This window comes from Prionailurus viverrinus, chromosome D4 (assembly GCF_022837055.1).
Source record: "Prionailurus viverrinus isolate Anna chromosome D4, UM_Priviv_1.0, whole genome shotgun sequence".
Taxonomy (NCBI): domain Eukaryota; kingdom Metazoa; phylum Chordata; class Mammalia; order Carnivora; family Felidae; genus Prionailurus; species Prionailurus viverrinus.
The window spans coordinates 80,027,655-80,053,131 of NC_062573.1; the positions used below are offsets into that span (position 1 = coordinate 80,027,655).

Consider the following 25,477-nt stretch of genomic DNA (forward strand, 5'->3'; position numbering starts at 1 on the left):
TCTGACTCTTGGTTTGGGCTCAGGTCATGATCTCACAGTTCGTGGGTTTGAGCCCCATATTGGGCTCTGCGCTGACAGTGTGAGGCCTGCTTGGGATTCTCTCTCTCCCTCTCTCTCTGCCCCTCCCCTGTTCTCTCTCTCACTCTCTCTCAAAATAAATAAATTAAAAAACTTATTCTACCTGCTTCCCCATTCAATAGTTAATGTCGATTATAATATGAAGTTGGATGACTTTTTAAAAGCTTGCTAATCGAATGATTTGATGAGCCCGGTTTTCCTCAGAGCTGAGATGGGAATTGTCTGGGCCTTTCTACGCTTGGGATACACAATGGTACTAATTACGACAAAAATCAAAGCCACAAACCGGCCAGTCATCTTTGTTGAGTTTAAGACCTAATTTCTAACTTCTAATGCTTTTTTTTTTTTTTTGTCTTTTTTCTGGAGAGTAATTTAGTTTGCATTTTCTAGCAACCAGAATTTTAGGCAGTCCTCAACTGTACCACCAACTCATTATACACATTTGTGTTCCTAAGAGTCTTAAAAATATCACCAGTTTTTAATTGATCTTTTGCTTTATGTGTTGATCAATCTGGCTTGCTTGCATATGTATGTATGTACGTACGTATGAATTTTCTTTATAGTACTTCTCAAAACTGGAGAGTTGACGAGGAATGTGGAGAGAGTGCAATAAAAATCTCAAAACTGATTTTCCTCTAGATGTTTTTCCTTTCCTCACTAGGAGCTCGAACTTAACAACCTTCGATTGGTATTGATCTTTAAACGCTTTTTCTTTTGATAGGATTTCAGACTTCTGGAAGAGTTGCAAGAATTATACACAATATTCCCAGCTCTCCTCTCCCCAGATTATCTGAATAATAACATTTTTACTACATTGATTTTTATCATTTTTTCCTTCTCTTTTTCCCCCAAGGTTCTATATTTACTGATGCTCATCCTTACGATCTGAGTTTAGAAAGGGCTTTAGGAAGTTCAAGGTTTGTAATTTTTTTTTTTTTTTTTTTTTTACTTGCTAGTTATTTTGCTCGAATAGCTCCTTATACCTCAGTCGCTCTCACTCGCTTTGCCTGCGGGATTTCTCAAAACTGCACTGTGATTCACAAAGCTAAAACCAATCCTTCTTGACACAAAGTATATTATGTTCCTTGCCGTGGGACCGCCGTGTTTAGCACTGGTATGTCAGTGAGCTTACACCATTTAACAGCTGATCTTGATAGAGCTCATCTGAGTGCTTTATCTCTGAGTAGGCTTAGGTGCTCGGGCTGTGCAGTCAGACCCCTTGGCTATGACTCCCGGCTAAAAAGATCCTGACTGAAGGAAGGTAGATTAGTTTTAAACACCAGGTTTAGAACGTCGCACTGAGCAGCGAGGCAGCCGGGACGAAGAGGGTAGCTCTGATCTGCTTTAAACGGGAAGTCTATCAGTTCGCGAGGGCTGTGTGCGAGGAAAACAAAGCATGGGAGTCTCCGCACACATGGCCTTGACTGATGTCAACACAAATTTTTAAAGAAAATAAAGGGGCATCCCATGTGTGTCTATTTCTAAAATCAGCCCTGGAAGAAAGGGCAAAATGATCACTTCTCGTGGACAGAAAAGATGGGCGTTAAGTGTTCCATAGAATTGACCTTCCAACGTGCTGCTTTAGTACAGGTGGTGAGACTGAAGAATTGTGATGAGCAATTCACCTGGTTGTAAAAGTGTCCGGGAGAGCAGATGACTCACCTACTGTGTTCCAGTATCCTGACAGCTTCCACAAGAGCATCTCGGGAACTGCTATCAGGAGCAAGAAAACCCGAAGTGGACATGGTTGTGACAAGTTTTAGAAATGACGGACTGATCATCAGACACAGGGAATGGCAGACAACAGGTGCTCAGTAAATGGCAGTTACTATTATTTTTATTACTTTTAATGTCTGTTTTTTTTTCAAAGACAGAAAGAGCAGGGAAGGGGCAGAGAGTGAGGGAGACAGAGAATCCGAAGCAGGCTCCACGATGTCAGTGCAAAGCCCAACGTGGAGGTTTGAACTCACGAACCATGAGATCATGACCCGAGTGGAAGTCGGATGCTCAACCAACTGAACCACCCAGGCGCCCCATGGCAGCTACTACTATTTGATTCCCTGTTTCCACTGGATTTCTGACAAAGTTGAACGGTGGTCAACTTCAAAATGAGTTATTACTGAAAACTCCAATAGCTTATATTGTCAGACCAGGAGTCACCTAAGACCCCATCTCATGGTTCACCCTTTGTTCCCCTCTCTCCTCCAGCCATTTTGACCCCACAGAAAACACTTTCAGTCCCTCACTGGTTACTTCTACTCTTTAATCTTAGCTTAAAAGTCACTTCCTCTGGAAAGACTTCCTTGACTAGCTCAGACTATAAATCATTTTTATTTGGACCTTAAAATTTCTCTTTCTTTCAGATACTGACAATGAACAGGCTGAGTTGTATTGAGATCTATTATACTGGAAATGGATCTTTAGTACAGATAAAGAATTCCTCTGATTTGCTTTCGCAAAGAGGGCCAGAGTGCTCTGTTTAAATTTTGTGTCACCTTATTCAAAGTATATGTAAACTGAGGTGCTAGTTATCTTAAACTTTTCTACTTTCTACTCCTGTAAAACAATTCTATAGGACACATTGGATTTTCCAAGCAACAACAACAACAACAACAAAAAAGTCCTGATGTTGAAATTGATGGTTTGATAAGCAAATTAGATTTTCATAGGAAATATTACATACCTCTAATTCCATAACAATGGAATCACCTAAAATAAGTCTATACAACTAAGAGGATTATTGAAGAAGAAAATTTTCCACAATTCAACACTGGAAGGTCTTTTGGGACAGTTGCACTAAATGAATAATTCAAGTCTCTTCTAACTGGAAGCCCAAATTCCAATCAGTCTGGCTAAGATATTAATATAATACTCTTGCCTTCATTTCCCAAACTCTTATATCCTACCACAACCCCACAAGTGATCCAAAATTATATTTCATGAAGTGAATACAATTCTGGAGGTATTCTGGATATTGACTGAGAAATCCTCTCGCATTTTCTCTAATCACTCCGGTGACCGCACTGGGTTCCGATCCAGGAGAGAGAATGCCAATGCTGCCCCTGCAGGTCAGACCAAGTTGGCGCCCATTCTGATCTAGAGCCTGTGCCTCCCTAACTCGCAAGCCAGAGCAATACACAGAAGGACCACAGGTTTATGCTTAGTAGAGAAAATGAAAGAAACTGGTTTTAAGACTAAAATAGCTGCAGAGGAAGAGTTACTTGAGAGTGAGGGCAAAAGGGAAGACCCAAGGCCAAACCTTACGGTAAAGGGGGTCAAAAAACCCTCCAAATGAGAGGAATCAGATAATACTACTAATAACAAGGAAAAGACCAACAGGAAAAAAAAAATGTTCTTACTGGAGGCTTATTATATACCAGGTACTACCTTAAATGATTTAAGAAATAGATTATTTAATATTTGCGGCCAAGTATACGCCAGATATTATTATCCCTCTTTTACATGAGGAAATTAAGTCTCAGGTAAGGTTAATAATTTGCCCAAGATCATGTAACTAGAAAGAGCCAGCAACAGGATTTGAACCCACAACTTCTAACTCTGAATCTCAGTCTCTTCGCCTCTACAAAACCTGCTTCTTCCTGGACGAAGTAGCCCTCAAGAAATAAAACGGGAAGCCCAAAAGCCACAGAATAAGAGAGATGAGGATAGTCAACAGTTTTCAAGTGTCAAGGAAAAATCCAGAAAAATCTTAGAGAATATTGTTGGGTTTGGCTCCATCAAAAGTGCACAGTATCCACAGTTGCATGAGTAGCCTCCAAATTTCACAGGATTAAGAAGTGGTTGGACAAAAGGGAAATGTACTAGACACGTACAGATTGTCGAGAAAACTGGCAGTGGGGAAACAAAGAATGAAATACGTCAACGGAAGAGGGAAAAGAACGAAAACACTGGGGAGGGAGCAAGTGTAAAAACACCACAAATACATCATCTGATTCAACCTCGCGCAAGAAGTTCTTGGGAAACACACTCCCACATTCCTCACTTCCTAACTCTGTCACCAACCCGTCCTAACTCTGTCACCAACCCGTCAGACTCCCCGATTTCCCTTGGGCTCTTCCATGCCTGACTCTACCAGAAACGCTCTCCTCCGGTTTGTTTTTCTTACGCCCTCCAACTTTTCCTTCAGCACATGGCTCAAAGGTCACATCCATGGTGAAGATATTACTGATCTTTACTCCCAGGAACAATCTCCACTGTTTCCCCCTGAGGCGATCAGTATCCAATTTTGTAACAACAGCTGTCTCCCTCAAAAGTTAGCTTCCTACAGTCAGGTACCGTGTCAAATCACCTCTGGGACACTTCACGTGGATGCCAGTAAATCTCTTTGCTCGGCCATTCCAGTCGTTGCGGAAAGGGCCGATGAACCCACTGGCCACGAAAGCAGGCATGGAAGTCAAGCATGAACTCAACAACATGGCTTCTACTCACTACAGATGATGTGGCTGTAACTATCGGATCCTAAGCTGCCATGGAATTAGAGACAGATACAACCAAGACCTCGAGACAAGATCCTGAGATAGAACCAAAGGGGAGAGGTGTTTTGCCTTCATGTGTCACTTCCTCCAGCTGAAAATCACACGCCAATCATTTTTAACATTATCTGAAGCTGATCTGTTGATTCTAACTCATGCTAAGTGTCTTATCTCAGCTGAAGAAATGAGTGAAGAAATGAGGCACGTTTAACACAGTGCCTGGCAGATTCCTCTGAAACTGCAATATCCTAAACTGATCATAATGATCGAACTCCAGACGAGAAAGTATGTTTAAAGTCACTTAACAGAGAACCATTGCATATGATTACTCCACTATTTAAATAGTACTCAGCAGAGATGTTCAACTAAAAGGCCTTCATATTCGATTAGCACAATGAAATTTATTTCAATTGTAAATCAGCATGTTCCCTTGAAACACCTTTTTATATTAGATCCTAAAAATAAGCAGTTCTGGCTCTGAAAAATAAAATAAATATGCTCTTCAAGAGATAAAATCACTGTCTTTTGTTTTCCTACAAAAAGACATTGAACTGGAATTCATTTTAAAACGTAACCCCATCTTTTAGGATGTCTGTCACAGTCTTAATTAGGAGAACACTGTCCCCTTAGGTAACCAAGCCAATGGGAATCAAATCCCAAAAAAGAGCAAACCAACAAAAAATGTCTTTGTTTCTACTGATTAGATGAGATAAAGGTCTCAAATGAAAAGAATTCTATTTCTGTCCATCAAAGCTAGAATGCACAGAAAGCAACTCTCTCTTGACCCTGAACAGAAAAGAAAAAGACAGGACTGATCGAGGGCACTACCTCAGGCTTAGCTCTCCAAACGAGCAAAGGGAGCCATTCGAGATATTACTGATCAGATTCTGAGCCAATACAATATTCTGTTATAGATTTAATATGCTACAGACAACCTTTTGTTCCCCTTAATCACTGTTCATTGCTTCCATCACAAGAACTTTCTCATGGGCATGCTGCTAATCACGGTTTCTCGGGTTGTGACGATATATATACTACACGGAGGGAACATGGCAAACACAAGTGAGCATAAAAATGACCCCTTGTTGAAGGTGTGGTCTCATGTGAGGATCTCAGGAGTATTCGTAACAAAATTCCTTTCCTAAAATCTGCTTGCTAAAATTTGAGGCTTCGTTTTAAAGATACCCATAATAAATAGATCTACCGGGATTCATTTAAAATAGACCCTTCTTGAAGACTGCCCCTCGCCTAGAACCTAACTAACTGGCAATCCTAACTGAAGCTTGTGTCTCAAACAAAATGTCATTTATCCCTTTGACTACAGGGAGGGAATGCTCACTTGCCAGGATGTACCACAACTTATGTGGCAATGCTAAATATGTGACAGATTGACACTCACCACAAAGAAACAATATGGCTCCAAAAGAAACAATACTCCCAGAATACGGCTATTCTATTCATTCTGATAACTCAAATTATAGAGAAGAGTCACTGCCCAGAGAGATGACTTATATAAAACCAGAGATTCTTACCTGAACATGATCTTGAAAGGAGTTTTCCTCCATCACATAAAAAAAGGTTTCAATGTCCCAGTTACATACCAAAGACCCGCTAGAAAGAAACAGAGTCCCTGGGCAGGAAACGGTAAAGACAGCAATCTCTGAATAATACAAGAACTTAAACAATGTTGACAGCTCATGTGACACAAGAGTTTTTTCTCTGAATTCAAACAGAAGCCCCTCGACCCCAGGGCTCCACTGAACCTGGGATGTTATGTTTACAAGAAGCGGTACAGAGGCAACACTCGGATCCACTTTGACAGAAAACATGCGGGCTTTCTTCTAAGGAAAGAGGAAGATGGGCAGAGACCGTAGGCAGAGTAAGAACTGTAGTGGGAGGGGCAGTTAACACTGGGAAACATGAAAGGGAGAAAAAGTCCCGGGGCCCTGGTTCAGGGTGGATTAGGAATTCTCTTCTGTGTCAGCGCCATTATGGAATACCTGGAGCCCCAAATGAAAACAAGGAGTGTGTTCGGACTTCTGTCTAGGTTCTGCTTTGAAAAGCATCTCAACTGGCTGGTTGTGAGAGAGAACTGAAGAGTGGAGGACATTTTCCTTCTTCTCTCTCCTGGATTTATCATTCAGTTCTAGAGCAAGTAGGGTCAGAGACCTCTCAGATTTAGGCATCTATCGGCCAAATGGAAGAATAGCCTACAAGCAACTGTAACAAATCACTCAAGGCAGGGGAAGGCAGGGGGGAACAACTCATTTCTAGCCATGGTCTATACAGTCTAAGAAGTCTTTTTATAGCGATGATAGGATGAGTAATATCAAAAGTTTAGTAACTAATCAAGATAGTGAATTTGAATATTTTTAGAGATTCTATTGAATTGGGCAACAATGTCCTTACTTGGAAGCTTGAGACTCTATGATGTTTTGTGAAATGATGAAAAATTATAAAAGACAGGAAATTTGACAAAGTATTATATAACAAGACCATGTAGTCATTGCTCAGAATTCTCTATTCCTGAACCAGACTGTCTAAGGAAAGGTGGAAAGTTGATTCTTGAGATCGTACAGAATAAATGAAAAACCACAGAAATAATTTTAGAATCAGCATTTTACTTGGTACTTATTACACAGTGAGATTAAAACCTTGGTGCTTTGAAGAAACAGAACTATATATATTAGATCTCAAAATTTTCTGGTCTCTCAACTTTCTAAAAAATATAGTATCACATGCCTCAACCTTAAAAAATTTTGAGCTGTATACCTTGTCTTCACATCAAAGTGACCAAAGCAAAGACACAATGAAAGTTCAATCAATGTGGAGCACCCTGGATGGCTCAGTCAGTTGAGCATCCAACTTTTGATTTTGACTCAGGTCATGATCCCAGGGTCATAGGATCAAGCTCTGAGTTGGGCTCTACTCTCAGCATGGAGCCTGCTTAAGAGTCTCTCTCCCACTCCCCCTGTCCCTCCCCTGCTCACGCACTCTTTCTCTCAAATAAATAAATAAATCAAGTTGAAGCAATAGAAGTAACTACTTTTGACATCAATGCTATAATTTCGATATCCGTCATGGGTCGGTGACCAAGGTGAGAAGCTTTTAAAGGTGCCCCACCACGGTTTGAAAACTCAAGAATGACATCAGCACATTAACAATACAAAGGTTACACACAAGTTAAGAGCAGTAGGAAATTACTGCAGCAGCGATCTTATCAGTTATAGAAAATATATCCACAGGGACACTGTTAGAATGCACTAGGGAGTGTCAAACGTGACACTTTTCCAGGGGTGCCTGGGTGGCTCAGATGGTTAAGCGTCCGACTTCGGCTCAGGTCACGATCTCGCGGTTTGTGAGTTCTGGCCCCACTTTGGACTCTGTGCTGACAGCTCAGAGCCTGGAGCCTGCTTTGGATTCTGTGTCTCCCTCTCTCTCTGCCCCTCCCCTGCTCGCACTCTCTCTCTCTCTCTCTTTCTCAAAAATAAACATTAAAAAATCTTTTTAAAAATGTGACACTTTGCTAGTTTCAAAAAAAAAAAAAAAAGGAAGAAAAAAAAGAAAAAAATGACAGAGGAGAAAAAATTCCTTCCAAATAAGCCTGGAAGGACGACATCACAGGTAACTCTGGGCAAATATCACACTAACCCACTACGTGAAATAAAACACTTTGTTGACAAAACGAAAACAAAGAGTTCTCACCTTCTTTGCTTGGTGTAAGGGGGTGTAAAGGATCACCTGCCTGGAATGTCCTAGAGGAAAGAGCTAACTTGAGGCACTGAAAACTATGCCTGCTAAAAATGAGCCATATGGCCCAGCACAATGTCTTCCAAAGTGTGGTCCACGTGTACGTGACATTATTTTCTACGAGGACACGGACAAGTTAATGTGTGCGTACATATGATCTTCTATTTACGGCTGGTGATACTGATTTTCCATTTCTGGTAGCAATTTTTTTTTTTAAGTTTCTTTATTTTGAGAGAGAGAGAGAAAAAAAGAGAGAGAGAGAGAGCAGGTGGGGGGACACACAGAGAGGGAGAGAGAGAGTCCCAAGCAGGCTCTGCAATGTCAGCGTGGGGCCCGACACGGGGATCGATCTCACGAGCCTGGAGATCATGACCTGAGCTGAAACCGAGTCGGACGCTTAACCGACTGAGCCACCCAGGAACTCCACAATGTTTGTTTTGTAAGGTAGGTATTTCACATAAAAAGTGATTCTACTTAAGCACCAATCAGAAGCCCTCCACGAACTGCAAGCAGTGAGGGGGGTGATTGCTTTTCCTAAGTTTGGTGAAAGTTGGGAGATTTATTCTTTGGCCTAATCTCTACACTAAGGAAGACCAACCGCGGGTGATACCATGTGAAAAAAAGAAGGATTAAGTGAATCGGGGCAAGAAATACCCAACTCTTGTCCCCTACTCAGCTTCCAGGAAGCCAAGTTTATGCTCCAGGGAGGAAGCTGGAGAAGTCTTCTTTAAAAATATGACAACCCGAGGGGCGCCTGGGTGGCGCAGTCGGTTGAGCGACCGGCTTCAGCCAGGTCACGATCTCTCGGTCCGTGAGTGCAAGCCCCGCGTCAGGCTCTGGGCTGATGGCTCAGAGCCTGGAGCCTGTTTCCGATTCTGTGTCTCCCTCTCTCTCTGCCCCTCCCCCGTTCATGCTCTGTCTCTCTCTGTCCCAAAAATAAATAAACGTTGAAAAAAAAAATTTTTTTTAATATGACAACCCGAAAAGAAAAAAAAAAAAAAAAACAACCCAAGAGGAAAAACAAAGAACATCAGACGGTCCCCAGTTAAAAAGCCCAGTCAAATGACCCTGTATTGAAGTTAACAAGACCCACTCATGCATTCAAATCAGCTGTTTACCCTCATGCTTTTAAATATGGATAAACACCCAAAGATTAGCAGACATCTGAGAAAAGCCTCAAAAATAAAAGATAAAAAAAAAAAAAACTCACAAAACAAAAAACAAAGTAGTGTGAAGGAAACGGATTCTAAAGGAAAAACTTCCAACAAGTTTTAAAAAGTTAATAATTTCAGAGAAAAAAAAAAGATACCATAAATCAGGAAATACAACATGATGTTATAAAAAGGAACATACAGATGGGGTGCCTGGATGGCTCAGTTGGTTGGGCGTCCGACTCGGCTCGGGTCATGATCTCATGGTTCGTGGGTTCAAGCCCCGTGTTGGGCTCTGTGCTGAGAGCTCAGAGCCTGGAGCCTGCTTTCAGATTCTGTGTCTCTGTCTCTCTACCCCTCCACCACTTGACTCTCTCTATCTCTTTCAATAATAAATAGACATTTAAAAAAAAAAAAAAAAGGAACATAGAGGAAAAAAATTTTTTTAACATTTTCTTTTTTTAAATTTCTTTTTTAATGTTTATTTGTTTTTGAGAAAGAGAGACAGAGCGTGAGTGGGGGAAGGGCAGAGAGAGGGAGACACAGAATCTGAAGCAGGCTCCAGGCTCTGAGCTATCAGCACAGAGCCTAATGCAGGGCTCAAACTCACAGACCACCAGATCATGACCTGAGCCAAGGTCACACGCTTAAGCGACTGAGCTACCCAGGCGCCTCCGGGAAAATTTTTCAAAAGCTTCTTCTTGGTGACAGCACTCTCCCTGTCCATCACACTTCTACCTCCTGAAAAGAATTCTACCTTAATCTGTCTGTCATTTAGGAAAATACATCCCTTTCCCTAGTTACTTTTTTGGTAATTGTAAGAGCAACATTTGCTAAAGTTTCTCCTTAATACTAAGAAATTACAGGCAAATCTCAAGTCTCAAGAGAATGCTTGATACGATCTTTCTCATTTAATTTCTCACTACTCTTTGGAAGAAATGACAGGCCAAGGTGTTCACCATCCACATGACAGAACTATTATCCGGCATGAAGAGCATTTACCTCATCAGTATCTTCCCAAAACAGACCGAGTGTCCTGGGTTTGAATAAGCTCTGTAGTAAATGTGTGATGATGAATTCATTCCCAATTCTTTATGTGGGATGAGTCAGATCTCCAGACCTTTAAGATCATTTAATTTTCATTCAACACTATTTTTTCAGTCGCCGTAATACTCAGACCTTTCCCAGAACATCACAAAGGTGAAATCCTTGCCTGTAAGGTATGCACAACCATTAAGTACCACTTACTGGGAGCCAATTATATGAAACTGTGATGGGGAGAAGAGAGGGAGGATGGTCAAGTCAGAAAGCAGTGTTTTCTTTAGGAGTTAAGAGAGAGACTCTTTCAGAAGAGGGATTTTATACAATTGGGCTCCTTTTCTTTGTGTCCCGATAGCCCCACAAGGAGAGAATGTGCCACATCCAGGAAAGGCTCAAGACACATTTGCTGCATGAACCTAAGAACGGAACCAAATCAATCTTAGCACCCACAGGACTAGCAAGTGTAGTCTAAATCCCCTTTGGACACAGCTGCGTGGGAGAGTGAACACAAGGAGAGGCACAGCATTTCTCTGCGAACAGCGGCTCCTTACCTGCTGTTGTACCGGTACCTGCTGCACCACCTGGGTAGGTACCGCTGCTTGACTAGCCACAGATGTCTGTAAAGTCACTGTCGAACCTGTGTCCGACCCGGTCTCTGATGTCTGCATGATGGTCTCTGAAATACAGTATCAGAAAGAAAGTTTTAAGTGCTCTCTTTGCACGATTAGCTACATTACATTTGTTCTAAAATTCCTATACTTAGGGGCGCCTGGATGGCTCAGTTGGACGAGGGTCCGACTTCGGCTCAAGTCGTGATCTCGCGGTCCGTGAGTTCGAGCCCCGCGTCGGGCTCTGTGCTGACCGCTCGGAGCCTGGAGCCTGCTTCAGAATCTGTGTCTCCCTCTCTCTCTGCCCCTCCCCTGCTCATGTTCTGTCTCTGTCTCTCTCTCTCTCTCTCTCAAAAATAAACATGAGGAAAAAAACCTATACTTAGAGTAACTTTCAACTCTCAGAATATTTCTTACCCCAACATACTGCCATGATATTCCAGGCAGCTTTATAGTCATTCTGTTCACTTTTTAAGTCTACACAGAAAATTACCAATTCACATTAAAAAAAAATCCCCATTTACACTTCTTATTTTGAGGCTATAAAAGTTGAACTTCACTGAAATCTACCTTCCTTAGGTCTCATCTGTTAATAAAAGTTTCAATCATATTATAAACTGTAGACCAAAATTATTTTAAGATTCTCAATTTTCAGAACACAAACCCTAGCTGGATGCAAGTATGTCATAAAATTTTATTTTCTAGACACTTTTAGAGGCCATTAGCGTGTCCCCCAAAGGTGTACAATTCAGAATACATTATTCCTAACATCCTTTCCAACTTTCAAACTTACTATGCAGTGATCTAAAAAATTAATAATAATAATGTATACCCAAAACTTAACCAAAGGAACAAGCTCACTAATTTGCTGTGACTGTGGTATAGTGTACTAAAATCAACATTGATTTTACCCAGAGGTAGCCAAACATCAACAACGTTTAGTATTTTGGACATGGGGAGGACCGCTATTATGTAAATGAGGCTGGTAAGCAAGACACGAAATTTTAGCTTCCCTCATTCACAGTTCAGCATGGCACATTTTTAAAGTTCGTATGTGCCTGATCTAGCTACACAGGTTAAATTTTGTAGTGTGTAATGTAACAGGTGTGGTTTCTAAGACCTCCTGGTCTCAACATTCCCTTTTGCTACTTATAGATCTGCTACTGAGCAGGGACCAGAATTCTAATATTCTTTCCTGGGGGGCTGGGGGAACAATATTTAATTGGTAATTTAAGAAAAATACTGCACTGTGGTTTAAATCTGTGAACAGCAGGGTGAACATTAATTTTCCCCAAGAAAATTCAAAAAGAGCATCCAGTTCTTTCAAGTAGAAAATTAAGCCCCAGGGGTGCCTGGGTGGCTCAGTTGGTTAAGCGTCCGACTTCAGCTCAGGTCATGATCTCATGGTTCGAGATTTCGAGCCCTGCATCGGGCTCTGTGCTGACAGCTGCTTCAGATTCTCTGTCTCCCTCTCTCCCTGCCCCTGCCCTGCCTGCACTCTGTCTCCCTCTCAAAAATGAATAAACATTTTAAAAAATTAAATAGAAAAAAGAAAGAAAATTAAGCCCCTTACCATCTTTTGTCAACGCGTCCCCTCTCTTCCAATGTTTCCCCCAAACCTTTTCTACCATCTCATTCAATTTTAGAAATGGACCTCTGAAGACATCTAATCTACTCTTCTCATTTTATAAATGAGGACACTGAAACCCAGAGAGGTTAAGAGACTCACTCAAGGGGACAGGAACAGATGTGAGGCGAGGCCTTTTTGCTTTGAATCCATGCTTATTTTTCTTTTCTAGACCTTGACATTGGCATCTCTTTAGGTGATTTGCTTACTCTTTTGTTAGCCAAGGCCCTCAAGCGGCACAATAAACCTTACCGCTGCAACAGACACGGCAATGACAGCTAACACCGATTACACGTTCAACCTACGCTAAGGACTCTTCCAAATGCTCTACGTGTTAATTTGTAAGTAAATTAATCCATGTAACACCCAGGTGTGACTGGTAGGATTATAATCTCCATTTACAGATGAGGGACCTCGGGCATACAGAGGGAAGGTGGGTAGGAGCTTAAACAACAAAGGGAAAGTGATACAGACTGTGGCTACCACGTCATTTACTTGGGTTGGCTCTTCACGCTCAGCTCCAAGACGTTGAGAATTTGTGGGAAGTCTCCCAACTATCCCAGAGAAAAAAGCTGGAAGTTCAGATTTTTATGTGAGATCTTCCAAATGGTGGCTCATTTAAAAAAAAATCTAGCATTCATCTCCAAGCAAACACACACACACACACACACACACACACACACACACACACACACACAGCCACACATCCCTCTGGGCTACCATTAAGACCATGGATATGCCTGAAATTGAGAATGACAGTATTCACCACACAAAGTTCTTGCCTAAGTAAGATGACTGGAGGACCCTTGATCGTCAAAATTTGGGGAAGGGATACACATGAGGAATCCTATCTGTATCTCTTCCTTTATTCCATCAGAGGGGGAAAAAAAATGCCCTCCCAAAAAGGAAAGCGAAAGTCAACGTCCTTTGATTCACTACATGCTTATAGGCCATCAATCCCTTTTGTGCTACAGCAGAAGAGCTGTGAGTGAGGGGGGATGTCTTTCTGCAGAGAATGAGGAAGGAACCAGATGTTGCTTACCACGTCTTTAGTGAGGTTTCCTTAGCCTCTCTAACTAATGCCAACCTAGGTGGAGGCCTCGGTCTGTTTAGTATACAAATGAAGAAAACAGAGTCGCCAATGATGTCCAATCAAAGGTGGGTGTTTCTTAGAGTGTAGTCACTCACCTACAACTCCCTCCTATGTCTCCCAGTGCTGGCTGGGAATTTTCTCGAGGCTTTCTCGTGTGCCCATACGTTGTAATGCAGACCAGCCTACACGCCCATTTTAGGCTACGACCCAACCTTGACATCGACTATTTTAGACCTAACATATGCAACAATAAAAAGAAAGATCTCTTTAAAAATTAAATATATTTTTAAAGCAATTCCTAAGAACCATTCTCCATAAACCACATGAGAAAGCTTATCAGAAGATAAAGGGCATAGATCTGAAAACTGGCTTCTCAAGACTATATTAGACTCCACAGACAGGCTTTGGTTCAGAGTAACTACAAATTAAAATTCTTAATTGCCAATAAATATCAGAAATGTGTGGTAAAAACCAAATTTCCAGATACAAAAAAATGTGAAGATTTAGAAAAGGTGAGCATACAGTGTATGTTTTATAGGCAAATTATTTAAATGGAAATACTCCTTCACTTGCCTGGCCTCTATAGGCATTTGAGTTCATGACACTTTTTGCGGTAACCAGAAATTCAGTCTTACCAATCCAGATTGAAAATGGAGAATAATTGTTTGGGTTTGAGACCGTCTTAATAACATTTAAACTCATTCACTTCTTTTATACAGAACAGAAATACCCAGGTTTGACTGCTTTACCATCAGAAATGCGTGACCAGACGATTGGAACTAATATTTTCCCCATTTAACAGACGAGTCAACGGGAGACTCACAGACGTTAAGTCACTTAACCAAGGTCAAGCAGCTGGAGGTAGGAAAGGAGGGTTTGGACCTCCCACTGAAGTTCACGCACTAGACGACTAGACCAAGTGGGGAGTCCTGAATTTCAGAGCAGACATCGCACAGATAGAAGGGAGTAAAAGAAAATACTGCAAACTGGGGAGAAAGAAGGAAAAGGTCCCAACTACTTTATAGGAGCAACCTTTGCAGAACAGACTGGGGAAAAAAAATGGATAGAAAATGATGGCTTTATAACCTCGGGTTAGAAAGTCACGACGAGCTTTCCATCCGGCCTCTGGCTCTACACATATGCCACGTCAAAACCGGCACATAAAGTCCCATCCCGGACAACAAACAGCTGCCCTGGAACATCATCTGTTTACTCCTGAGTGGCTGATCCCCATCCTGTCTCACCGGCTCTTGGATCATAAAGGGTCATGCCAACTGGTAAGAACTTAGTTTCTCCATCTTTCCTTGAAAGACACAACTTCATTCTCCTTTAATGGCATTGTCTTCCTCGGTTTTGACGAAGAGGCTTTCTTTGCCAAAGCCTCATGGCTTGAGAGGGTCTCAGTCACATCCGTGGCAGAGACTGGCTCAAAAACTCATGACCATAATTAGGTCTCTCGGCTAACAAGTATCTCCCAGGTGCCACACATTATGCTAACTGCTTGAAATACTTCTCATTTAATCCTCTTAGGACTCCCATAATGGAAGCGTTCTTATTTCCACTTTAAAAATAAGGCAACTGAGGCACAAATGTACTCAATAACTTGCTGAAAGCCACAGAGCTAGGAAGGGGAAGAGCCTGAATTCAACCCTAGGTTTATCGGACCCCAAAGCCCGCGATGCAACTCCGGATAGTACTTTGCAATATCATGATGATAAGGCTTCCAAATGAAAAGCTAGAGACTATTATTGATCTGAACAGCAAAGTCTTTGGGATTCTCAACCCACTGTATTTCATCTACACTTCCAATAACAACGGACAGACATCCCTTCTCTCTCCGACATCGAAATTAGGAAGTATTCTCTCTCTGCTGAGGCCATAATAAAACCTAACTAGTAAGTATTTTTCCAGAGGCATTTTAACGGATTAATTCTGAAGACCTGACTTAACAGCAGATCAATTAGAATGTTAAAGCATGTTCGAGGGGTATAACCCTCCTGCCAAATTTTGCTAAACAGATCATTTAAACCCACCGACGCATTCAGAGTATTCTGGTAGCTTTCCAACATTTCAGCAAAGCAAGAATCATCACGGAGGGTAGTGTCTGTGCAGGCTTCATTTGGAGGTTTTGTTTTAGACCCAACATAAGGTTTATGTGTACATTGGAGGTGTTCCTATTCATCTAGCAGTGGTTTCTGTGCTCTGTTTATGTTTGGGAGTAATGTGGTTAGTTTAGTTCCTTCACAGCCCCCTTTCAAGTGATATTTGTTTATCAGCCACAAATGCAGTCACATTAATCCATTCTGATAAGCTAAATAAGCCCCTGCAGCTGGTCCATGATGCAGCCCATATGTAAATGAGTTGTATATTCTTGCAGGAGAGACATGCGCGATTTCAGTTCCGTCTTCCTTGCCTAATGTGGCAGTCAGGTGTGTCAGGAGCAACCGATGCTTGTTTGACAAAGGACCTTTTTATTCTGGCTAATTAAGCAGTTGGACACACCCGCCTGTTAACGGTTCTGTTTTGCACAGCCAACTCTGGCTGAATCATGCGAATCTACAGCTAAATAGGCCACATTTTGAAAGAAGGCTAATTAACCCCTAGGAGAAGGAAAAGAATATTGCAAAAACCCAGCTGCTGAAAGCGACAAGATTAGCATTTCTTCAACCTGACGGGCAAAACCCAGGCAAAGCAAACGTGTTTGGAACAAACATGCGTTATTTGCAAGTTTCAAGGCGTTCAAACGTTCTTTATGGAACTTCCTGAAGATTATTTAATACACTCAAATTCACAGTTGGATTCCTTTTATCACACACAATATACACGCCAAATTAAATGGTTTAATAGTCTGACCTAATCAATTACTTTTCAAACAGAACTATCTAACTGGGATAGCTTAAAAATAGGTAGTATCCATCTAATTTTTATTGGGGTTTTTCAGCCTGAAATAATTTGCTTTCTAAAGAAGCAAAGTCTGCAAAGTTTGGCTCGACTACACTGACGATATTGTTTTGTGTGTGTGTGTGTGTGTGTGTTTTTTACACTGAGGAATGTAACAGGTTCCAATTCAGTATAGAAAATAAAGACTTGTAATTTAATTTTCAAGTGCGACAGAGAATTTCCTTCCTTTTTCCTTAGTATGGAAAAACAAAAGATGTTCCTTCTAATTCCTAATTGAACCAAATTAACCAAAGTTAATATTACAATAGTCACTTAATGGGTGTAATAAAAATAAATCACATCTACAATGTGACATTCAACTATAAATTATTTACTTGAAAACCTGGTTCAACATAAGAGCATGGGAATTTACAAAAAAAATTGGCATAATTTGAATTACTGTTTTTAAAATACAGAACAAAAACTTTAACGTTGGTATGCCTTTACACAGAAAAACCCCAAATCATAATTGATGTTTTGTGACATGCAATTTTTACTACTAATATTCTGATTAAGCATCAGCATTGTTGAATAAATGTGAGAAAAAAAATAAATATTAGTATACATAATGCCCAGAGCAATTAAAATCTCTATTAAAATTAGATGACTGAAAACAGCTGTGCTATTGGGGGGGGGGGAGCTGACATTACTTACTTTCCTTAACATAAAATTAAATATGAAATGTATACATTTCTGACTCTTCTGGAGTAGATGGTGAAAACATTACGATTATTTCAATTCTATTAAAAAAAACCCCTAAGGATATTAAGCAACTTTTAAAAACAACAATATAATATAAAACAGAGCATATTAGAAAGGTTATATACATAGGTAAATACTCCTAAGTTTAACTTTTTGAAACTGACAAAAACAGACTGAGCTGATTAGCTACAACTGTAAAAACACTGTGACTTTGCTTTCTTCCCCCACTTTATCCAGTACAAATGCTAGAAACTGATAAAGCTACAGACTGCAGTCAGCCTTTTTCATTTAAAATACACCTCTGAAAGTTTATTCGTTGTAAAACACAGGGCTTTATCAAATCAATATATCAAGTAACTGAAGGGATTTATGATTTTTTATATTATAAAAGCTCTGCCTGTGTATTTAGGTTTAATGTTGTAATCCTCATGACTGTGTACAATTAATCTTTTGCACTAAATTGATCTGTAGAAGATGATGGAATGATAATAGTGTAGACTGTTAGGCAGTCATCTTTCTGTGATAGCTGATGACAGTGATTAATGTTGGCGACGATTAATCAGCACACTGGTAACATATACAGGTTGCCTGGGTAACTTTTTTCACTTTTCAAACAAAGGTTTTCGCTTAACTAATTCTTCCCTTGACTCAGAACAGAGTATGAAAAACTGTTTCTTTAGAGAAGAAAAATCAAATTACTTTAGCAGTTTTTATCTTAAAGGACCAATGACAAAATAAAACCATCTACTAACATACTAGTAAAGCCAAACTAGTAAAATAATGTAAGAGCTATTTTATTATTTGTTATTCGTTTCTAGTCGTCAAGAGAAGCTGTCATCAGGCACAGAGGTAATTTTGGGGAAGAGAGACCCAAGTGCTTGTCCAGTCTATTGCTAGTGCCGTTCCAGCATTTTCTGCCACTCGTGGTCGTGAACAGGCAAATCAGGTCTTACCTACATGACGTACGCAAAAAAAAAAATGACAGTGCTCAGACATCGGCTGAAAGAAAAAGGAAAGAAAACCAACCAAACAAAAACATCTAAGCAGCCTACACTCTTTCCTACTGGAAAGAGAGCCTGAGAACACCATGATGTAATATACAGAAAGATTCTAACCAAAATACATGAGACAAAGCTATAAATGTTTCTCCCTATTGGTCCATCCAATCCTGAGTGACCAGAACCTAATGGATGGAGCATTTAATGATATTAACCCCCAGAACTGACAGATGATGAGCAATGAGCACTTTATTATAAATCTATCATCTTCATTGTTAGAGATACTAATAAGAATAGCTGAGCACTTACTATGTGATGGATGCTTTGGACAGATTCAACCCTAATTTCACCCATAACGTAGACATTCCCATTTTATGGCAGAGGAAAGTAACATTTAGAGATTAACTTGCCCAGGGCCATGAAGCTATTTAAGAGATGAAGTCAGGATTCAAGCCCAGGCTTGTCTGACTCCAATAACAGCACGCTGTCATTGGACCCTAGGTGGCCACACTGACGGCAGCAGCACTGAGGCTATTTTAGTGAAATCAACTTTAAAAGAGATAAAATAGTCTATGAAGACTTTGGGCACTGAGAAAGAATTCTAAATTTGAAGAGACACAAAAAAATCCCATAAATGGCAAATAGGTACTATACCTAGTATGTAACCAATACACTTTTATGAAGCCATCAAACCTGTAATTTTTATACTGGGAAAGCATACCATGGATTAAAAGAGTCATACACTGACCTTGTGTTCACAAAATATTTTATAGATGAAAGAGGTTATAATATACGCTCATTTGCATTTGCATTCCAGAATTTATCCTTAAAAGCAAACAAGGGCCCAGTGAAATGAATGTGTACGTATCTATAACATTCTACATAAACACAAGGATATTCACTCAAATACTGCATATGATAGCCAATAATAAGCCACCAAAATATCCATAATTGGGATACTTATAAATTGTTCTATTCTGCATCCCTATAGTGGAGTGCTACATACATCTATAAAAGCCAACATGGAAGATATTCCTATTTTAAGTATAAAAAGCAGGCTGTCAAATAATATGCAGCCCACCATGCAGTCTTCTTAACAGATACATAAGTGCTTTGGAAAAATGCTTGGGGAAATAGAATAACATTCATGCAACTTCTAGCTCCTGAAATACGGACCTTATCAAACCAACGACCATATACTTTGGGGGGGGGGGGGGGGCGGGTCTCAAGCTAACCTTGAACTTGCTGGCCAAAAGCAATATGGGCTCCAGGTTAGCCTGGGGCCATCCCAAAAAATCAGTCTTAGATTCTGTAGCCGAAAATAGACCTTATAATCTCAAACATAGCCGCAAAAATAGATTTTGATCTGTTCACTTGTGGGGCAAGAGCTCTGTCTCCCTTCCTACTAAGTGGCTCAGAACTCTAAAGGAGCTATAAAAAAAAAAAAAAAACAACCAAAAAACAAAACAAAAAAACACTTCAATGTTTCTGCTGGAATAGCCTATTTAAAAAATATAACTGGAGATTATATCTACAGATCCATTCATTGCTAGTTCCATGACCTATGTCATTTTCTGTTGAAGGAAAGAAACCTGGTAACGTACATCCCCAAATGTCAAACAGGATCCCTTTCTCATGACACTCTCCAGTACCTACTGTCCAATCCAGAATCGAGGCATGAATTTTAATTCTTCTCCCTTGTACACAAACTGATAAGAGCCATGGTGCTTCTTCCAAAGATTTCGAATTGAAAAGAGGACAGGGGTGCCTGGGTGGCTCAGTAGGTTAAGCATCTGACTTCGGCTCAGGTCAGGATCTCATGGCTTGTGAGTTCGAGCCCCATGTCGGGCTCCGTGCTCACAGCTCAGAGCCCGCAGCCTGTTTAGGATCCTGCATCTCCCTCTCTCTTACTTTCCTCTGCCCCTCCCCCCACTCATACCCTTTGTCGCTCTCCCTCAAAAATAAATAAACGGTAAAAAAAAAAAATTAAAAAGAAAAAAAAGAAAAGGGGATGTGTAGGTGCCTAATCTAGATGTTTAGTCCTACCTACCAGGCCAACAAGTGTTCCCCCTTTTTAAACTAGCTTTAGTCTCTTCTGTTCCTTCTTACTACATACCCTAAACTTTATATACGTAACTCTACATACGTAACACACTCACTAGGATGGCTACATCCACACACATCTAAGTACCCATTCCAGCTTATGTTTTGGGATTGATACACAGGAAAAGGCTTGCCAACAAGAGCTTCCCAACGGTCTCACTCTACTAGATGGGATGCAAACAAATGGAAGGTAAAATGGGGCTAAAAGACGGTATTATTTAAAGAACCACAAGAGAAAACAAGCAGGTAGTGTCACCCCTAAACAGGAGGATTTCCTTTGGGTTTGACGGGGAGTGAAGGCAAGAACAGGAATGCTTAATTTTCTTCACACCAGAGGAGGCTCCAGTAACAACTCTTGGATTCTCTTGCCTACACAAGAAAGTCGTCTATTTTCTTCTCTCATTGCTTTTTCTTTTTATAAAAATGGAAAATAGAGCCTTTTGCAGTTCCTAACTCTCCTAATGACAGGCTCAGAGAGATCAACACATCTAAAAGGGGAAAATAATACCGTATACTACTACTACTAATAATGGAAATAATATACCCCACTTTAAATGTACAGTATCTTAAGGAACTGAACTCTCATTACTTCCATTTTTTAGCAAATGTCATGAACAGGGGTGTGGGCGGACTCAGGGGGGAAGAAATCTATATATTCACACACATATAAATCCTGGAAACACTTGCTGTAAAACATGCTCTCATCAAATGAAATTTTTATATTGATTTTCACTGTAAAACACATGTGTAAACACTTGGAATAAAGGCTTGGACAAAGGAGGACAAGTAAACCAGTTGAAGATTCCAGCCAACTCGGTACATTCACAAACTTAACAGAAAAAATTGTTTATCTCTAAAAATCCAGTAATTATTGAAATAAGTCAATCACACTGAATTAAAGACCCCGCCTTTACAGGAACTGGTGATGCGCTCCGTGTATGGCTGTCCCTCCACCTCAGTCTAAAGCATTTTCTTGGCTCCAAAGACAATAATTTCTTCTACGGTGGGTTATCTTAGGCTATCTCACAAATCTAGGGTTAACACCCCTAAGTGGCGTTATTAATCTGTTTAAAATCAACTATGCATTCTTTATGTTTAAAAGCAACTGTCATTACGTAATGTTTTATGCAAGTGTGAAATTTCACATAAGGAGTTATTTTCTGTCCTCCCTCCTCCTCTTACACTTTGATGGTGTTCCCTGGGGGCTAAAAAAAAAAAAACAAAAAGGTAAGGGAGGGGCACCCGGGTGGCTCAGTTGGTTGAGCATCTGACTCTTGATTTCAGCTCAAGTCATGATCTGAGGACTCATGGGAATGTGGGATGGAGCCCCACGTCAGGCTCTGCACTGACAGCGTGGAACCTGCTTGGGATTCTGTCTCTCCCTCTCTCTCGGCCCCTCCCCTGGTCACACTCCCACAGGGGCTCTCTCCCTCTCTTTCAAAAAAAAAAAAAAAAAAAAAAAAAAAAAAAGGAAGGGAATCCTTCTTTGTTCCTGAAAATACATTTAATAGTAACTGTCCTATCCCAATCACTTCCTTTCTCACCATGTTTCCCTCTCACCTCCCCAACCTAATCAGTCCAAAGATTCTGCTTCCTCATATCTCTTAAAATTCTATTCACATACCGTCCTGTCTCCGGAGCTCAGGCCACTCCCAGCAAGAGGTCCCCAGTGCCGTCGGGATAAACTGCAAACCCCCTAACAGGGCTTCTAAGGCTCGTGAGCATACACCTCTCGCCTACCATCTTCCGAAGACTACGTACAATCCAAACGTGTTCTGCTTGTGGACTACTCTCAGTGCCCAAAACCTAGAGCCTCTGACTGAGGAGATCCCTCCAATTCAAAGCATGCTTCCTTCCTACGTTCTCTCATCTTCGCTCCAGCTTTCAGGTCCCAGGATAAACTCCACTTCCCCCAGACAGCCTTCCAAACCACCACCACTCTCCTCCCTTCTTCTTGGCAAATCTGGGACTGGGGTTCCCCTGGGTGCTCCTACAGCACCTTATTTCTACTCCGTGCACAGCAAGTATCATACTGTAGGGTAACTACCTCTCCAACCAGATTATGAACACCAGGGGCACCTAGACTATGCCTCTTTCTCACCTGCAAATATGCAAGAGTGCCCTAACACACAGATCTTCAATTTGCTGAATGAAGAGGTGAATAAAAAAGGGATGCGTTAAAGACCCTACTGACACCCTAGAGTAGGTAGTATCAGAGGCAAATTCTGTAATAAATACAATTTTCTATTAGGACCATTTTCAATCAAGTTATTCATTAAGAATGTCTTCTCTTAATTTTCCAATATGACTTTGCTTTCAATTCTCATTATGGCAGAATTTTATAACAACTCCCACACTCCAAGATGTGTAAGCCTCAACTGATTTTGTGTATAATTTAAAAAGAAAGGAAGAAAGAAAAAAGATAGGGATTAAATAAACTCAAATGAGCAAATTAAGTCTTCAGTTATAGCTCTGAACCTCCTGACACATCATTTAGTTTGTTTTAATAAGTACGCCTGATTCACTGAATTGTGGATTCAAACCCAATGCTCTAATCACGTCATCTTAGAAAAGGTGGCCTGGTATGCTTCCTTTGTTTTTATAAGACAGAAGCACTCAGAGATCTTTAATTTTCATAGCTGAAAGGCTAAGAATAAGTAATTAGCCTTAACAGTAATTGTTCTAACTTCATCATTAATTAAGCACTTGAAATTTATTTGAGCTTGGCAACATTCAACTGACATTCTTCTATGGTCTCTTAACAATCATTGAAACTTTTCACAGAACAAGGTATTTCAAGATGCCTCTAGTTACAAACTAGTTAAAAAATTTTAATTTTTTAAATGTTTATTTTTGACAGAGAGAGAGAGAGAGAGAGAGGGAGAGCATGAGCGGGGGAGGGGCAGAGAGAGAGGGAGACAGAATCCAAAGCAGGCTCCAGGCTCTAGGCTCAAAGCTGTCAGCACAGAGCCCGACGCGGAGCTCGAACTCACAGACCGAGAGATCATGACTTGAGCCGAAGTCGTACGCTCAACCGACTGAACCACCCAGGAGCCCCCTAACACATTTTTTTTTAAGTTTATGTATTTATTTTAAGAGAGAGAGAGAGCACGTGTGAGTGGGGGAGGGGCAGAGGGAGAGAGAGAATCCCAAGAGGCTTGAACCCATGAACCGTGAGATCATGACATGAGCCAAAATCAAGACATTGACACTTGACCAAATGAGCCACCTAGGTACCCCTAGTTAACACATTTATGTAAGGATTCCACATGCATTACTTCATCTGTCCAGAAATCCCATGAGGTAGGTACTACTATTTTCTCATTTTTATTGATGAGCAAACTTTGGCTCAAAGCTGAAATGACTCTATGAGCCCCTAGGACACACAGCTACAAATGGCCAGAGGGCTTGAATGTATTATACCATCTACTAGGTTCCAGGAGAAAAATGTGGAATTTCTTCTTCTGTTTTCTTCTTTTGTTTTGTTTTTTGAACCCAGCCATATGCCGTAACGGGCTTATAACGCGACACCTTAAATGTTCTACAGGTCAGCGATTATGTCGTCCCGTCTGAAGTAGCAGTCTCTTCCACGAATCCCAAGCAGGCTCCATGCTGTCAGCACAGAACCCAACTAGGGGCTCGATTCCACAAACCGTGAGATCATGACCTGAGCCGAAATCTAGAGTCGGACACTCAACCCCAAGCCACCCAGACATCCCCCAAATACCCTGCTTCGAAAGACAGTAGTACTCTTTCATGATAGCTTCACTGTCCCCTAACCCTGGCAGAGACGAGGATCACAGAATGGTGGAGTAGGTCTGTTTTGCCAAAAGCCAACTTGCTAGGAATTTGCCGAATTGACCAATTCACTTAAGACTTGTATCTTTTTTTTTTCTTTCAACTTTTTTTTTTTTTTTTTTGGGGGGGGGGACAGAGAGAGACAGAGCATGAACGGGGGAGGGGCAGAGAGAGAGGGAGACACAGAATCGGAAACAGGCTCCAGGCTCCGAGCCATCAGCCCAGAGCCTGACGCGGGGCTTGAACTCACGGACCGCGAGATCGTGACCTGGCTGAAGTCGGACGCTTAACCCACTGCGCCACCCAGGCGCCCCAAGACTTGTATCTTTTAACCAGTGAAACTGTTGACATAATTTGTATGGTTTTAAAAAGGCCTTTTGAAGGTTTCTTTGGTGCTCATGTTGATGAAGTCAAGGTTTGAATTTGTCGGGAATTCTGCTGCAAGCCAGTGCCACAGCCTACTTTTACCTATATTCTGGAATTTTGCCACTTTCTGAGCCCATAACTTTTGAGAATAAGAGTCATTTATTTTAAATCAAAGGGTTGAGCGTGTCTTGAATACCAGGGAGTTGACAAATGATAATAGGGATGGTTTATTTTCTGCAACACGTTTTTCACCCATTAAGTGCATTTCTGTACTTCTCTTCATTCACAAATTTGCTACCCAGTTTAAGTAGATAAATATGTCGCTTCTGTTTTAAGCAACTGAAAGGCATTCAGGATATGAAATATCACTGATAAATTTGGCACTCAGCTGAATTGGACTGATAAATATTTCTGTTGCCAAGTGTCTGCAGTGAAATTGCTATAGAAAAATTAAAAACAAATTAAAACTAATTAATGCTTCCCACCAAAAATTTCAAAAGCTTTTGCAACTATTCTATGCAGTGTGATGTGTGGTAAACTTTATATGTAGTTAACACAAACATATTTCGGGCAGTTGATAATTTGGAAAATTGCATCTTAGGCAAATTGATAAATTAGAGTACTTGGTAAGGACAACAAAACTGCCATTCAGTCTGCGTTTTAAATTTTTTTTTTCAACGTTTATTTATTTTTTGGGACAGAGAGAGACAGAGCATGAACTGGGGAGGG

At 40.8% G+C, this 25,477-nt stretch overlaps 1 protein-coding gene across 12 annotated transcripts in view; it reads right to left on the bottom strand.

The window, feature by feature from the left end:
- Positions 1-25,477, bottom strand: part of RFX3 (regulatory factor X3) — a 288,688-nt gene that overhangs the window by 147,124 nt on the left and 116,087 nt on the right. For all 12 annotated transcript variants that reach the window (XM_047830025.1, XM_047830023.1, XM_047830028.1 and 9 more), the window contains one exon: positions 11,065-11,189. In XM_047830025.1, coding sequence (XP_047685981.1) covers positions 11,065-11,181 — 117 coding nt within the window. In that variant the 5' untranslated portion in view covers positions 11,182-11,189. The remainder of the gene's footprint in view (positions 1-11,064; positions 11,190-25,477) is intronic.